At 36.8% G+C, this 17,456-nt stretch overlaps 1 protein-coding gene across 8 annotated transcripts in view; it reads left to right on the top strand.

The window, feature by feature from the left end:
- SAMD8 (sterile alpha motif domain containing 8) overlaps positions 1-17,456 on the top strand; it is a 49,872-nt gene that overhangs the window by 9,089 nt on the left and 23,327 nt on the right. For 3 of the 8 annotated variants that reach the window (XM_007095631.3, XM_042961008.1, XM_007095632.3), the window contains exons 2-3: positions 1,997-2,039; positions 16,493-17,085. In XM_007095631.3, the coding sequence (XP_007095693.1) occupies positions 16,508-17,085 (578 nt within the window). In that variant the 5' untranslated portion in view covers positions 1,997-2,039; positions 16,493-16,507. Of the gene's footprint in view, positions 1-1,996; positions 2,040-10,028; positions 10,465-12,440; positions 13,487-16,492; positions 17,086-17,456 lie in introns of those variants that run through there. The other 5 variants (XR_006209334.1, XR_006209333.1, XM_007095633.3 and 2 more) reach the window with 3 other exon arrangements.

The following is a 17,456-nucleotide window of genomic DNA, read 5'->3' on the forward strand; positions in this document are numbered from 1 at the left end:
TGTATACAGGTTTTTGTGTGAACCTTAGTTTTCATTTTTCTTGGATAAATGCCCAGAAGTACAGTTGCTCGGTTGTATGGTAAGCATATGCTCAGATTTTAAAGAAATTGGCCAAACTATCATCCAGCATGGCTGTACAATTTTACTTTCCCCCAGCAGTGTGTGAGAGGTCCAGTTTCTCTGCATCCTTGACAGCATTCCATATTGTGACATTTTATACCTCATCATGGTCTTAATTTGCATTTCCCTAGCAGCTGGTGATGTTGAACATCTTTTCGTGTGCTTTTTTGCCATTCATACATCTTTTTTGATGACATGCCTGTTCATGTCTTTCACCAATTTTAATTAGATTTTTAGTTTCTTACTGTTGAATTTTAGGAATTCTTTGTATGTTCTAGATTTGAGTTTATTCAGGGAGTAATAGTGAAAAGTATGTCTACTCCATCTTCCCACAAGCAGAAGTCCACATATGCTCTTTTTAAAAATGTACTTGTCAGAGGGGTGCCTGGGTGGCTCAGTTAGTTAAGCGTCCGCCTTTGGCTCAGGTTGTGGGTTCGAGCCCTGTGTCTGACTCTGCACTGCTGGTGCAGAGCCTGCTTGGAATTCTCTCTCTCTCTCTCTCTCTCTCTCTCTCTCTCTCTCTCTCTCTGTCTTTGCCCTTTCCCCGCTTGCACTCTGTCTCTTTCAAAATAAACTTTAAAAAAAAGTATTTATCAGAAAGAATGCTGTTACCGCCATTTTTTCATCTGCTGTCGTATTTCCTTCATCTCTTGCCTCTATTTTTTAAATTTTCTTTCAGTTTTTTTAATGTTTATTTATTTCTGAGAGAGACACACAGTGTGAGTGGAGGAGGGGCAGAGTGAGAGTGAGACACAGAATCTGAAGCAGGCTCCAGGCTCAGAGCTGTCAGCACAGAGCCCGACACGGGGCTCAAACCCACAAACTGTGAAGCCTCTATTTTTAGAAGCTATTTCCTTCATTTAGTCTGTTAAATACTTTTATGCTAGCTTCATCCCTCACAGTCTGTTTTACACTTTCTGACAGCTATTCTCCTTAAAGCACACTTATTATGTCATCCTCTTATTCAAAAATCTCTAGTGGTTCCCCACTGTCTATAGAATACCCTTAACTTGATGGGGCACCTGGGTGGCTCAGTCAGTTAAAGCCTCTGACTTTCGCTCAGGTCATGATCTCACGGTTTGTTGAGTTCAAGCCCCACACTCTCTGCTGTCCGTGGAGCCCGCTTCAGATTCTCTGTCCCCCTTTCTTTCTGCCTCTCTCTTTCTTTTTCTTTTTCTTTCTCTCTCTCTCAAAAGTAAATAAACATTAAAAAAATTTTTTAAAGAATATCATTAACTTGACAAAGGTTTCCATGATCTAGCCCCAATTTATATTTTCAGCTTAATATCCCAGTAGTCCTTTGTGCCCTGTGAACACTAATAGTTCTCCATTGTTTTCTGTCTTCATACCTTTGCTCATACAATTTTCCTCTATTAGTGTACTTTTTTTTTTTAACTTTTTTTTTTTTAACGTTTATTTTTGAGAGACTGAGAGAGACAGAACACAAGCAAGGGAAGGGCAGAGAGAAAGGGAGACAAAGAATCTGAAGCAGGCTCCAGGCTCTGAGCTGTCAGCACAGAGCCCGACGCGGGGCTTGAACCCACGAACCATGAGATCATGACCTGAGCTGAAGTCAGACGCTTAACCGACTGAGCCACTCAGCTGCCCCTTTGTTAGTGTACCTTTATTTTTCCGTCTCTGTTCACAGCTTCACCCTTCCTTAAAGGCTCAGCTCAGATGTCACTTCTAAGAACTCTTCTGATCTCACCAACTGGAAATAACCTCTCTTTCCCTTAACTTCCTAATTTTTTAAACAAGTTTCATAAGTAACCACTTTATTAGTGTTGTTTTAAGGATTAAGTGAGCTAATGTATATAAATAGCAGCTGTAATTTTACCTTTTTTTCATAATGACTTTCTTTAATATCCCTTTCTAGACTAAAAATCATTGAGGCCAGGATCTGTTTCATATTTATCTAGGTAAGTGCTACATTGCCTAGTGAGATACTCTTCACGTAGTATGTGCACAGTAAATATTTAATAGGTGAACAAACATAACATGAGGGCATTTTAATACTGTCTATATCCCCAGTGCCTTATTACCTGACATCTGGATATAGCAGACAGTAAATGTTTGAGCCTGTACAGTGCAAATCTGTGATTCAAAAAGCTTCCATCATTAAGCAGTCTCATTGATGTAATCTTTATGTAATGTAACTGAAAACCTTTGATAAATTCCTCTGCTGATAACTAGAAAATATTTAATGTTTATGAGATTCAATCCCTACAGAAGTACAAGAACCCTCAGCTTATGTGAGGTGGTGTGGTGTAGTGAGAAAGAACATGGACTTTGAAATGAAATTGCCTGGGTTGGAAACCTGTCTGTACTAGTTACTAGTACAAGTTTATCTTGGGCAAGTTATTTAACCCATCTGTTTCAGTTATCTCATCTGTAAACTGAGGAAGATGATAATGCCTACTTTATGTGGTTGTGAGAATTATATGAACATACAAGTAAAACACTTAGAGCACTTTCTGGCCCTTCATAAATGTCTTAAGGTGGTAGCTAATCTAATTATTGCCTGTTGTTACTTCCTAAAAATGTACTGAACACAGTTCAGAAATCAAAGAGTGTGTGAGTTAGGACATACATTCTTTTAAAGAACAACACTCTGCAGAGATGGAATATCTTGTACCTGCACATCCTGCCCACTGTATTCCTCTTCCAGTAGGTGTTGATTGGGTAACTGATAATCCTGTTCACCTCATTGTACTAATCATACAAAAGTCAAAGAAACAAGTCTTCCAGGGACTTTTTACTGAAAAAGGATTTTGAGTTCATATCAAGGAACAGTACATACTTTTGTCTTCTTCCTTTGAAGAATATGATAACTGAGTTTTTTTGGTTCTGGTTGAATATGCTTCCCTATTTTGTGCAGTTAATTCTTCTGAGGTGATATACCATTAATTTTGTCTTCATGGACAAATTAAAATGGCTATTTAACATTTCCTATATGACTTTGAATCTTGAGTCTGTTTTTATCAATTTAGCAGTCCTCTAAACTTTTTCCAAAATTACTGTCATTCAAATTTTTTTTAAAACAGGTGAATGCTACAATCTACTTTTGTATAATACTTGAAGAATGCATACAGTGTGATTCAATTCATATAAAAGAGAAAAACAAGCAAAACTAAACTATATTGTTTATGAATATATGCTTAGGTACTGAAACTATAAAGAAAAACAAGGGATTATCACAAAGATAGGTTTGTAGTTCCCCTGGGAGAAAGAACAGAGTTATTCATTGGGATACTGGGCTGGTGACATGGTGGTTATAAAATAAGGGAAATTAATAGTTGCCTGAAATGAAAAGAGTTTTTGAAATCCAGCTATTTGTTTGTATTATTAATACGTGTATGTACCTGATTTTGGTACCTAAATAGTTAGCCTAGATTTCCCAACAAATAATGAGGAAAATGTATTATTTCTATCTGTAAAAGGGTCTCTTAACAAAAGTTGAAAGTTTTATAATGAAGAAGCTGTATTACAAATCACCTCCAAATCATCTGGATCTTATTTCTAGTATGTATTTTTTTATTCTGAAGATATTTTGGCCTTGAGAATGATTAGTCTCATTTGACATCTTCAGTTTTTGGGGGTTTTATTAAGTGTTATTTTGAGAGAGAGAATCCCAAGCAGGCTCCACATTATCAGCACAGCTTGATGCGGGGCTTGAACCCACCAACTGCCAGATCATGATGTGATCTGAATGAATTTGGACACTTAACCAGTTGAGCCACCCAGGCACCCCTTGGGATTTTAAATTCAAGCCCTATGTTGGGTGTAGAGATTACTTAAAAATAAAATCCTAGGGGCTCCTGGGTGGCCAGTCGGTTGAATGACTGACCTCAGCTCAAGTCATAATCTCACAGTCCGTGGGTTCAAGCCCTATGTCAGGCTCTGTGCTGACAGCTCGGAGCCTGGAGCCTGCTTTGGATTCTGTGTCTCCCTCTCTCTCTCTGCCCCTTCCCTGATATCACTCTGTCTCTCTCTCTCTAAAAAATAAATAAACATAAAAAAGGAGAAATAATATATATTCTTAAAAATAAATAAATATAAAAATTAAAATAAAATCTTAAAAAGATAATGAATAAAATAAAACATAAAACAGGTCCAGTCAGAGTCCCCAAAGCAACTAGGCAAAGATGAAGCAGGAATTTATTATTATAATTATTGCTATTAATATTATTATTAAATCACATGTGAAATCATCCTGGACAGTGTCTGATCTATAATAGATGTTCATAAATATTAGTTTCCTTCTATTAGCTCTTTCTTTGCCTTCTCATTTTATAGATAAGGTATTGAGATGCCAAGAAGTTTAGATTGTTTTAAATCACCTAAAAGGGTAATTAATGTTGTTGAAATTGAGCTCCAAGAATTTTGACAACCAATTCACTGCTCTTCACTATATCATGTTACTTTTCTTTTAAGTTAAAGGACAGGTTGAAAATAAAGCTCTTAAATCCTACCAGGGATTTATAGACTTAATATTTATTATAGATTTTTTTTTAAGCTTTCTTACTATGTTTTGAAGACTTTTTTCCTTATAATTATCAGAAATATATAAATTGTGGGGACACCTGGGTAGCGCATTCAGTTAAGTGTCCGACTTCAACTCCGGTCATGATCTCATGGTCTGTGAGTTCTAGTCCTGCGTCAGGCCCTGTGCTGACAGCTCAGAGCCTAGAGCCTGCTTCAGATTCTGTGTCTCCCTCTCTCTCTGCCCCTCCCCCACTCATGCTCTATCAAAAACATGAATAAACATTAAAAAAAATTTTAATATATAGATTGTGGGTAAATTTATTTAAGTTTATTTATTTTTGAGAGAGAGAGAAAGTGTGCACATGTGTGAGCACATGTGGAGGAGGGGCATAGAGAATTCCAAGCAGTCTCCACACTGTCAAGCAGATTGCAACACAGCTCTGAACCCACGGGAACATAAGATCAAGCCTGAGCCAAAATCAAAAGTCAGATGCTCAACCGACTGAGCCACCCAGGCACCCCAAATTGTGGGTACATTTGATCAGTTATTTAAAATAATAAAAAGTTTCTGTTTCCTGGGTGCTAGGGTATTATAAACAGACTCTGAAGGATTATTTTTAGTATAAACTAAATGCAGTTTTTCTTAATATATATCAGTAGTCAACCCTAGAGTGTGATATGTCTTTACCTGCAGTTCTGTGTATAGGTATAGTTTATTCAGTTGTATCATGTAGATTTTTATATAGGAGAAACAGCTGCTCAACACAGAATCAACATATAATGGATGAAATAAGATATGTGTGAAGGAACTTGAAAGATTAAATGTTAGCCAAGCCAGAAGTAGAAGAACAAGCAGAGTTAGATTGGATGGTCTGGTGTAGTGCTTCAGAATCACTTGGGGAGCTTTTAAAAAATGCAGATGTCAAGCTTCTCAGATTCTGATCCAGTAAGAAAGTTAAAAAAAAAGCATGGGAAGTAGAACTGGCTGGCTAGAAGCCGTGGGGCACCTGTCTACTTTCTTATTCTTAATAGATAGAGTTGAACCTATTTAATAGATGAAATGACCAGATCAGAGCCTTTGTTGTGTTTAAATTATCAATGGGACATTTTACTGCTTCATCTTTTTCCATTGGCACAGTGTGCTTGGTTGAGAAAAAAATATGTTGTACAGCTTATTAAAATAAAACAAGTCATTCATTCCAAAGATAATGCAAGAGTATGTGCATTTAATGGGGGGGCAAAAACAGATGAAACCATATCCTGCTTAATTAATTTCCCAGGAAGTTGAAATAGCATAAATTTATTTGCCTTACCTAGAATTGAACTAGAATGTGGACCTTGTGAGCAAGCTTGAAGCCTTTAACCTTAGGTACTTCACTTGCTTTGAAAGATGACAGTTTGGAGCACCTGGGTGGCTCAGTTGGTTGAGTGTCCCAACTCTTGATTTCGGCTCAGGTCATGATCTCATGGTTGGTGGGATCAGGCCCCATGTCAGGCCTCTGTGCTAAGAGTGCAGAGCCTGCTTGGGATTCTCTCTTTCTTTCTGTCTCTGCCCCTCCCCTGCTCCCACATGCCTGCCCTTTCTCAAAATAAATAAGTAAACATTTAAAGAAGAAAAGAAAAGAAAGTTAACAACTGGGAAGATTGAATGGCCTGACCTATACTGACATATTCAGGCGAGGTTCAATTACAAGAGATAGAAACTACCCTAGGCTCTGGGCTGGGCTGCTAGGAATGACTTCTATAACAAGATTTGAACTTGTGTGCCAAAGAAGTGCTACCTTTGCCACAGTCATCAAAGGTATTAGAAGGCCGGCGTGGAACAATTTTAAGAATGTACCATTTCAGAGAACCTGGGTGGCTCAGTTGGTTAAGCATACTACTTCAGCTCAGGTCATGATCTTGTGGTCCGTGAGTTCAAGTTCCACATCGGGCTCCGTACTGACAGCTCAGAGCCTGGAGCCCGCTTCAGACTCTGTGTCTCCCTCTGTCTCTTGCCCCTCCCCGCTCATGCTCTGTCTCTCTGTCTCTCTGTCTCTGTCTCTCTCTCACAAAGAAATAAAAACATTAAAAAAATTAAAAAGAATATACCATTTCAACAACCAAACCAACTTGATTCAAAAATAGGCAAAGGACTTGAACAAACATTTCCCTAAAGAAAATATACAAATGTCCAGTAAGCACATGAAAAGATTCTCAACATCACTAATCATTATGGAAATCAAATAAAAACTACTTTACACTTTACATCCACTAGGATGACTATTGTTAAAAAAAAAAAAAAAACAGAAACAAAAAACATAAAATAACAAGTGTTGGCAAGAGTATGGAAAAATTGGAACACTTGTACATTGCTGGTGGAAATGTAAAATAGTATAGCTACTTTGAAAAATGGTATGGTGGGCTCCTGGGTGGCTCAGTTGGTTAAGCAGCTGGCTTTGACTCGGTCATGATCTCACAGTTTGTGAGTTTGAGTCCTGCTTTGGGTGAGCCCTGCTTCTCTCTCCCCTCACAGTACTCTCTCAGTCCCTCATGAGATTTTTCTCTTTTTCTCTCTCTTTCTTTCTCTGCCCCTTCTCACTTGCGCCATCTCTCTCTCTCTCTCTCTCTCTCTCTCTCTCTCTCTCTCTCTCTCTCTAAAAAAAACAAAAGAAAAGAAAAAGAGAAATGGTGTGGTGATTCCTGAAAATAAAAAAAATTACCAAAGACTCAGCAATTCTACTTCTGAGTTTATACACCAAAGAAGCGAAAATAGGACTTGAACAGTTATTGTACAGCCGTGTTTATAGGAGCATTATTCACAATAGCCAAAAGTTGAAAGCAACTCATGTCTGTTGATGGATGAATGGGTAAACAAAATGTGATATATGTATATAATGAAATATTTTTTAAATGTTCGTTTATTTTTGAGATCGAGAATTCCAAGCAGGCTCTATGCTGTCAGCAGAGAGCCCAATGTGGGGCTCAAACTCATGAACCATGATGTGATCTAAAATCAAGGTTCAGGTTCAACCCACTGAGCCACCCAGGCACCCCCATGCAACAAAATATTATTCAGCCTTAAAAAGGAAGGAAATTCTGATAACGTGCTACAACATGGACTAACTTTGAAGACATTATGCTAAGGAAAATAAGCCAGACACAGAAAGACAAATATTGTATGATTCCACTTATATGAGGTACCTAGTGTCCAATTTATAGAGACAGAAAGTAGAATGTTGATTGTTGTGGCACGGTGAGGAAGTAGGGGATAATGGGGGGGGGTTATTGTTTAATGGATACAAAGTTTTCATTTGGGATGAAGAAAAAGTTCTGAAAGTGGACGGTGGTGATGGTTGCACATCCATGTGAATGTACTTAATACTACTGTTCTGTACACTTAAAAAATTGTTAAAATAGTAAGTTTTGTGTATGGTTTAACAAACATACACAAACAAAACAACGTATCATCGTGTCTGATGCAGGCATTAGAAAGGCAGCATTGCTGCTCCACAATTGCAACTTCTTCCTTATACTCAACACTTAGTGACTGAAAACTGGAGAATTGTGCGCGCATGCACACACACACACACACACATACAACACACACCCAACATTTACATAGTCTGTCTTGTGGACAGCCAGAACTTCAGGAAAATGGCCCCTACTTCACTTACTGTTTTCCGTATCTCTTGTCAGAGAATCCACTTGGCCGAACCTAATTCACATTTAGAACTCTAGTTGCAAGGGATCCTGGGTAATAATTTTTTAGCTTTCGACCTCTGTAGTAGCAGAAAACAACTAGAGGGAGATTGGAAAAGATGCCAATTCATCAGTGCCAAATTCATCGTATCTGTCACAGACACTGAGTCAGTGTGATTCACGAAGGTAATGCTCCTTTCAGTTCGGTCATTTTCAGTGGGGGCCAGATTGTTCTGCAACTGGTCATACAGAGGTAGGGTGGAGCACACAAATAGTTTCAACAAGGAGGAGTAGGGAAAGAGTTCATTGATAATCATTATCTGCTTTTGCAGTTCTGGACTGGTTGTACTTTGTCAAGCCTAACAACATACAGTACTTGCAGTTTGAATAGAGAAGAACACAACTGAGTTATTTATATTATTGTGAAGAGATTTGGGTCATTCTAATGGGATGCATTAAAGTCTTGTTGATTGAGGAATAGCTATGCTACTGTTAAGAAATACCAAACTAAAGTTCTTATGATAAGGTTTTTTCATTTTATTAAGTATGGAGATAAAGTCATCTTTACAGTATATAGGCAATATACTGTAAGCTCTTTTGCTCTCAGGCTGGTGAAATCTCTAATTAGTATGAACTAAATTTGGAAAGAAAAGAAATATGCTTGTAAATTAAAGAGTTGATGTGCCGAAAATTGCATTTTCTATAGTTTTCAAAAATTTCAAAATAATTTCAAAAATAACTGGAGTCCATCCATAAGATACTTTTGTTCCCCTTTGTACAGAACAGTCAGCTCCTTTTGTTTATCTGTTGTCTAGGACTTGGAACTCTGACTAATGCCTGTTGATAATGAGATTCTGCAGGAGTTGAATATTCTCTCAGTGCCTTTGATAATTAAATTCTTAATTGTTCATGATTTCAGAGTAAACCTCTTTAGAATTTTATCTCAAATGGGGATGTTTCCTTTATACATACCAATTAATGTTTTAGACAAGTACAAGCTTTTCATGCAGTGTTTTTTAATTGTGAATTAAGCTTTAATGACGTTAGTGGGGAAACACTTGAAATTTTTTTTTGATAGTTACTTGACTCCTAGAAATCTTAAGTAAGGCACTACAGTACTATTTATAATAGTAATAATATTGTGAACAATTGCCAACAATGGAGAGATGGACAAACTATTGTATAACCATTAATGGACTGTCCTTTTCAAAGGATAATTTAATAATATTAGACAGGATTCATGTAATAATGTTAAGGAAAATGAGACAGAATTATCTATGGTATGATTTCTTTTCGTAGAAAATTCTGTGAGAGTTATAACAAATTACAAGCAGTAGTCTCAAAGGTAATTTTAAAATTTTATTTCTTCAATGAATATATATTACTTTTATGTATTTTCTGTCTTTTTAGTATAGAAATACATTGCTATAAAAGATTCAAACAACGCAGAAATTTACAGGCTAAAAACTATAAAGGTCCTTCAGTCTCCTACCTAGACAAATGAAATCCAGTTTATCAGTTTATTCTTTTATGCATTTTGCTTTTGGTGTCATATCTAAAAAATCTTGACCTAACCTAAGGTAAGAAAGATTTTCTCTTGTGTTTTCTTCTAGATGATTTATAGTTTTAGACTTCACATTTGGTCTGTGATGCATTTGGGGTTAATTTTTATATGTGGTGAGAGATATCGATTGATTTTTTTGCATATGGATATCCATTTGTTCCAATACTATTTGATGAAGGACTATCCTTTCTTCATTAAATTGCCTTTACATGTTTGTAGAAAAACAGGTATCTATCGATCTATCTATCTAGGTCTATTTCCAGATTCCCTGTTCTGTTCCATTGCTTTATTTATCATCATGCCACTACCACTTTGTCTTGATTTGGGGTAGATGATAGAATTCTAAAATGGTCTCCAGTGACTGTTGTATAATAATAGAAGGGACCTGTAAATATGATGGGCGATCATTCCTGTGATTATGTTGTGTTAATGTGGCACAGTTGACTAAGAAACTAAGATTATTCTTGGTGGACCTGACTTAATCAGGCAAGCCCTTGAGAAGGAATGTGCTTTTCCAGGAGAGATTCCAGGTACAAGGGGAGTTCAACACAGGTGAAGCTGCTGCTTTTCAGAATAAGAAGAGGCAAGAACTGAGGGTGGTCACTAAGTTTATGGTAATTAGCTACATAGCGGTAGAAAATAATTGCTGTATGATAAGTCTTGAAATCAGCTAATTTGTTCTTTTTCAGAGTTGTTTTTCGTTATTTTGGATCTTCTACATTTCCATATGAGCTTTTGTGAGTTAAGTTTATCAACATCTACAAAAAATCCTGCCAGGATTTTGATTAGAATTGCACTGAATCTGTAGTTCAAATTTGGGGGAGAATTGACATCTTAACAATATTGAATCTTCTGACCCACCCATCTCTCATTGTTTATTTAGATCTTTAATTTCTCTTACAGTGTTTTATAGGTTTTAGTGTACAGGTCTTTTCCGGGTTTGGTCAGATTTATCCTTGAGTATTTGATATTTTTTGATGCTATTGTAAATGGTAGTGTTTTATAAATTTCAATTTTTTTAAGTTTATTTAATTATTTTGAGAGAGAGAGCATGAACAAGGGAGGGTCAGAGAGAGTGAGAGAGGGTATCCAAAGCAGGCTCCACACTGTCAGCACAGAGCCAATGTTCTGGAACTCAGGAACCACAAGGTCATGACCTGAGCTGAAACCAAGAGTCAGATGCTTAACCAACTGAGCCTCCCCGGTGCCCCTATAAATTTCAGTTTTTGAATTTTTATTACTAGTATGTAGAAATACAATTGATTTTTGTATATTGATCTTATATCTAGCAATCTTGCTAAACTAACTTACTAGTTGTGGTAGGTTTTTGTGTGTACGTATAGATTCCACTGAATTTCCTAAATAAACAATTATATTGCTTGCAAATTCTGCAGATTGTGAGTTTTATTTCTTACTGTCTAATCTGTATGGCTTTATTCCCTTTTCTTGCCTTATTCTACTGGCCAGAATGTCCAATGTATAGAATTGGTGAGAATGGATAGTTTTGGCTTGTTCCTGATATTATAAGAAAGCGTATAGACTTCTGTCATTAAGTATGATATTAGCTACAGGTTTTTCAAAGATGCCCTTTATAAAGTTGATGATGCTTCTGTTTTTGGTTTGCCAAGAGGTTTTATCAGGAATAAATATTGGATTTTTTCAAATGCTTTTTTTTGAGTGTCTTTTTAAAAAACTTTTTTCTTAACATTTATTTATTTTTAAGAGACAGAGACAGAGCATGAGTGGGGGAGGGGCAGAGAGAGAGGGAGACACAGAATCCAAAGCAGGCTCTAGGCTCTGAGCTGTCAGCACAGAACCCGACGCGGGGCTCCCACTCAGGAACCATGAGATGATGACCTGAGCCGAAGTCGGACACTTAACAGGCTGAGCCACCCAGGTGCCCCTACAGGGTTACTTTCAAAGGAAAAAAAAAAAAAAACTTATCTTTTCTTGTGTTTCATTTTGAGTAATTCCTATTGTTGTGTCTTCAGGTTTATTATTCTTATCTTTTGTAATGTCTAATCAGCTGTTAATCCAATCCAGTGTATTTTTCATTCTGTGTATTGTAATTTCATCTTTAGAAGTTTCCATTGGAGCTTGTTTATGGCCCATGTCTATAACTTCTTGAATATGTAATAGAGTTATCATAACTTCATTGATTTTCTAGTCTGCTAATTCTGTTTAATCTGTATTAGTTCTGGGTCAATTTTGATTGATTTGTTTTCTATTAATTATAGGTAATTTTTCCTACACTGGATAGAGAGTAGGCATCTTTGATTGGATGCCAGACATAATGGATTTTATCTGTTGAGTGCTAAATACTCCTAGTAATCTTGAACTTTGTTGTAGGATGTAGTTAAGTTACTGGAAAATAATTTGATTCTTTTGGATCTTGATTTTAACATTTGTTTGGCGGGGGGTGCCTGTGTGGCTCAGTCGGCTAAGTGTCCGATTCTTGATTGCGGCTCAAGTCATGATCTCACAATTCATGAGATCGAGCCCCACGTTGGACTCTGTGATGACAGTATGGAGCCTGGGGATAATCTCTCTCTCTTTCTCTGTCTCTGTCTCTCTATCTCGCTCGCTCTCTCTCTCAAAAATAAATAAACTTCAAGAAAAAAAAGATTTGACTGGACCAGAGACCTGTTCATTGTAGGGCAGGGTTTTTCAATATCAGCACTCAATATCAACATCTTGAATCAGTTATTTCTTTGTTGTGAAGGGCTATGCTGTGCTTTGTAGAATGTTTAACAGCATCTGTAGCCTCTGCCCTTTAAGTGACTCCCTACTTGTAACAACCAAAAATGTCTCCAGAAATTGCCAAATGTCGGGGAGGGGGTAGCAAATTGCCCCCAGCCAAACAACTACTGCTTTAGGATTAATTTTGTCTTACTACTATGCAAGATCTTCCTATGCACTTTGCCTAATGCCCCATGAATTGTGAGATTCTTTTGTTTTTTTTCAGTCTGTTTGGGGTAGGCATTTGTATTGGTCTTGTGTGTGTACTGAGTGTTGTTCCCTCTAATCTTTCTGGGTGGTGCTTTTTTCAGTCCTGTTTTGTTTCCTCGTGTGTATGTGATGATCAGCATTTTAGCTGCATATTCAAAGGACAATCTCTGCAGATCTCTGGGGTTCTGTCTTAGTCTTTTCAGGCTACTATAACAAAAATACTGTAGACTGGGTGGCTTAAACAAAGCACACTTATTTCTCAGTTCTGGAGACTGAGGAGTCCAAGATCAAAGCCCAGCAGGTTTGGTATCTGGTGAGAGCCTGACTCTTGCTTCATAGTCAGTCATCTTCTAGTTATGTCTTTAGGTGGTGGAAGGGGTGATAAAATTCTCTGGAGTATCTCTTAAAAGGCAACTAATCCCATTTATGAGGGCTCTGCCCTCATGACTAGTCACCTCCTAATTGGGGGGTTAGGGTTTCAATATATGAATTTTGGAGAGACAAAGCATTCAGTCTATAACAAGTTCTCTGTCTGTGCATCTTTCTCTTCTCCAGTAATCTATTTCATGAACACTAGCCACCTGGATCTCCCCAGACCCTCAGCTCTATCTCCTCAACTCAGCAAGTCCGCCAGCCCTCACCCATTTTGTGTCCTGTATCACACATGACTTGGAACCTCTCAGGACAGTAAGCTGGGGCAGTAGGGTTCACTTTGTATTCTGTCTGGCAGCAATCTTTTTTGTCTGATACCCAGTGTCTTGATGCTGGTTTTTCTCTCCCATGTATTTTGTCTATCATTTGGTTATTTGTGGTGGGAGGGTAAATTTGGTCCCTCTCATTAAATCTTGGTCAAAAATGGAGTCCCTTTAAACCTTAATTGATTCATATTAATTATTGATTAAAGCTGAAAGTGTTCTTAAACACTAACTTAATTTCATTTTTTTGGATTTATATGAAACTCATAGCCGTCATATCTTTGTTCAAAATTTCCTGTTCCATGTAGTTTCTATGGCACAACATAAATACTAAATTGGCCCTAAAGCCTTTTATCATCTTTTTAATATACCTCTTTAGTGCAGGTTTTCATGGTGTTCCATAAATATGGGCCTCTAACTATAATGTAGTAGCATACAATTAAAGGACGTGTCCTGACCTGATGAAGCACATTAGTGGAGTGTGTCATGTTTTTAGGACATTGCCACAGCAGGCTCAAAGACTTCCAGAAGGCTTCCTTGTGTTACTCGTTTTGTAGCAGCTAAAACACCAGCATCAAACTCTGATTGTTGGCCCAATTGAGAGTATAGAGAACTGGTGATCTAAGACAGGGGAAAAAAAGAAAAAAACAAAGAGAAGATCATTTTGAACAGTGTATGAGACAAAACCGTACTGAAGGATAATGCTATAAGGATGGGAGTGACTTGGAACCCATTGGTGGTAAGCTGTTTGAGAAAGGAGAAAGGTAGCAGAATAGAGAATAAAATGACAGAAGAATCCAGCCTTGTTTTGTGGGAGATGAACTTCGCAAATTTGCTACATCGTAACTGCTGCAGAGTTTGTATGTAACAGGTGTGGTTGGATATTCAAAGATGAAGAAATTTATTCTGAGCATATCTTTGGGGAAGAGAGATGTATGTAGTGGGTGGGATGAAACCATCTGGATATATATATGAACTAAAACATACCAAAGTCATTTTAATGGAATTTTGTATATATGTGATAACTTACATAAAATGATATATATCAGTGTGTATAAATTCAATGTGGTAAACTGCATAAAACATGTTTGGGATGGCGATGATATTCTGTAGCTAAAAAGAGCTGAGTAACAGTTTATGTAGCTCTTTAGTACATAAGAATTAGGCAGCTTTTTAAAGCATACAGATCCTTATAGGCAGATGTGCTGTTAATGTTCTAAGACTGAAAAGCTATTGTGGATTGATAATATGAAAAACTCTGTTTGGAAACAAAATCTGATTAAAGGCTTCCAAAAATTAGGATTGCTTTTTAGTAATTAAGAAATAAATATTTAATAAGCATTTCTTGTTGCCTGAATATTTTTGATGGTGTAAGTGGTGGTGCTCATGTAGTTAAGTATCTGCCTTTTTCAAGTATTTATAAGTCTTCATGGCAAGAGTTTGTGTGGGTAGGGGAAGAATGTAGAACAGTAGCAGTTTTTTTACTTTTCTCAACATATGTAAGCATAGAAGATTTATCATAGCCAAAAGTGCATATTATAAGAAAATGATAAACACCAAAATCAAGAATTATTTCATCTGGGAAGGGGAGGAAGGGGACAGTATCAGGGAGGGACATTCAATTGTATTGATGTTTTGTTTTTGGCCTTTTAAAGCAAACTTTTAAAATATAGTTTAACATACGTAAAGTGTAGATCATAAGCATATAGCTTCTTGAATTTTTATAAAATGAACATAACCTGTATGACTAATACCCAGATTAAGAAACAGAACATATATTGGAATTATTTGATATTTTTTCAAACTGGGTAGTGGACATTTGGGTATTTCTTATGTCATTATTTTTTTGTTGTTGTTATGCTTTAAAGTTTGCCTACTGTGTTTTTTTAAAAAAATCGTCTCCCCCCCCCCCCCTTTACCCCTCGTGGGATTCTCTCTTTCTCTGCTCCCTTGCTCACTTGCACCTTCTCTCTCAAAAAAAATTAATTAAAAAATCATCTCAGAAGGAAATAGGATCTTTAAAAATATGGAAGGTGTCAGAAAACCCACATGCTTTAGTAACTGAGGAAAATACTTCAGGGAAATAAGTTTTTTCCATGTAGGCCTTTGTCTCCTGTGTTATCTTATAAACCTGATAGAGGCCCAAGTTACTGAAAGTTTTAGAATGGAAAAAGAACATAAACAGAACTATGTGGATCAAAGTAGTAAAAATAATTAGTACATTTCATTACATTATTGGCCTTTTACAATCACAATATAAAATTTGGGTCCTCAAATATGAGTACATTGAAATGACAGTTTTCTTTTAAAAATTTTATCACTGAAATCTCAGTGATAGTTTAAGAAGGAAATTTCTTATTTAGTTCTATAATGGTATATTCAAAGTATGGAAAGAAATGAGCTAATAAGATACTTATATCTAGTTTATAGGCTTTATATCTGTTTAGAAATCATTTGTGTAGTGGGTAGAAATATTCTTAATCTAAGGGGTTTCCTAAAACTAGTTCTCTGTCTACCTTGGTGGTGTTTCTTGTTTTTGTTTTCTCATTTTAGAGAAGTGGGAGATACTTATTCCATCAAACATGAAGATTTCTAAAATTTGATTAATTTTTATGTATCAGGTATCTTTCTGTATCTCATTTTAAGAAAAGCATTAAAATGAGATTTTTCTCAATTCTCAGCAGTAGGCTTTTTCTAATGAAGTTACACTTGCTATGGTGTGGAAAGGCCATTTGTAGAGTAATTTTTTGTAAAAATGTTTAGTCATTAGCCTTCCTTCTTCTGTGGGGGCCATATCATAAAATTATTAGAATGTTAATCTACTGAAAACCAATCATTTGGGGTTTTTTTTTTTTTTTCCTTTTTACTCTCTTCTAGAAGCCAATAGATCAGAGTAGAAAAATTATTGTTTCTGGTATGTTTATGTGTATTTGGTCTTTAAAGGAGTTGTTAGGACACACTGAAGTTTTTGTTTTGTTTTCCTGATTTCCCTGGACAGGCAGTGGAAAAGGAAATGGCTGTTCCTAATCACCTCTGCATTCGCCGCTGGACTACCAAGCATGTAGCTGTTTGGCTGAAGGATGAAGGCTTTTTTGAATATGTGGACATTTTATGTAATAAGCACCGACTTGATGGAATCACATTGCTAACATTGACTGAATATGATCTCCGGTCTCCTCCTCTGGAAATCAAAATCTTAGGGGACATTAAAAGGTTAATGCTCTCAGTCCGAAAATTGCAGAAAATACATATTGATGTTTTAGAAGAAATGGGATACAACAGTGACAGTCCCATGGGTTCCATGACACCTTTCATCAGTGCTCTTCACAGCGCAGAGTGGCTCTGTAATGGAGAGCCTTCACATGACTGTGATGGACCGATCACTGATTTGAATTCTGATCAGTACCAGTACATGAATGGTAAAAACAAACATTCTATTCGAAGATTGGACCCAGAGTATTGGAAGACCATATTGAGTTGTATATATGTTTTTATAGTATTTGGGTTTACATCTTTCATTATGGTTATAGTCCACGAGCGAGTGCCTGATATGCAGACCTATCCACCACTCCCAGATATATTCTTAGACAGGTAAGTTTTGTTTCTAGTTGCCAAGTTTGCAGAAGGTTGGAATAACAGTAATGATAATATAGTTATGCTAATTATGTTGTTTGTTATTATTTTGGTTGATACATACTTTCTACTTATCTGGTAGCATATGAAGATATGCTTTGAAGTCGCTTTTTTTTTTTTAAGTTTATTTATTTTTGACAGAGATAGAGTATGAGCATGAGCTGGGGGAGGGACAGAGAGAGAAAGAGGGAGACTCAGAATCTAAAGCAGGCTCCAAGCTCCAAGCTGTCAGCACAGAGCCTGATGCGGGGCTCGAACTCACAAACTGTGAGATCATGACCTGGGCCAAAGTCAGACACTTAACCGACTGAGCCACCCAGGTTCCCCTG

The sequence above is a fragment of the Panthera tigris genome, chromosome D2 (genome assembly GCF_018350195.1).
Source record: "Panthera tigris isolate Pti1 chromosome D2, P.tigris_Pti1_mat1.1, whole genome shotgun sequence".
In the NCBI taxonomy this organism is placed as follows: Eukaryota; Metazoa; Chordata; class Mammalia; order Carnivora; family Felidae; genus Panthera; species Panthera tigris.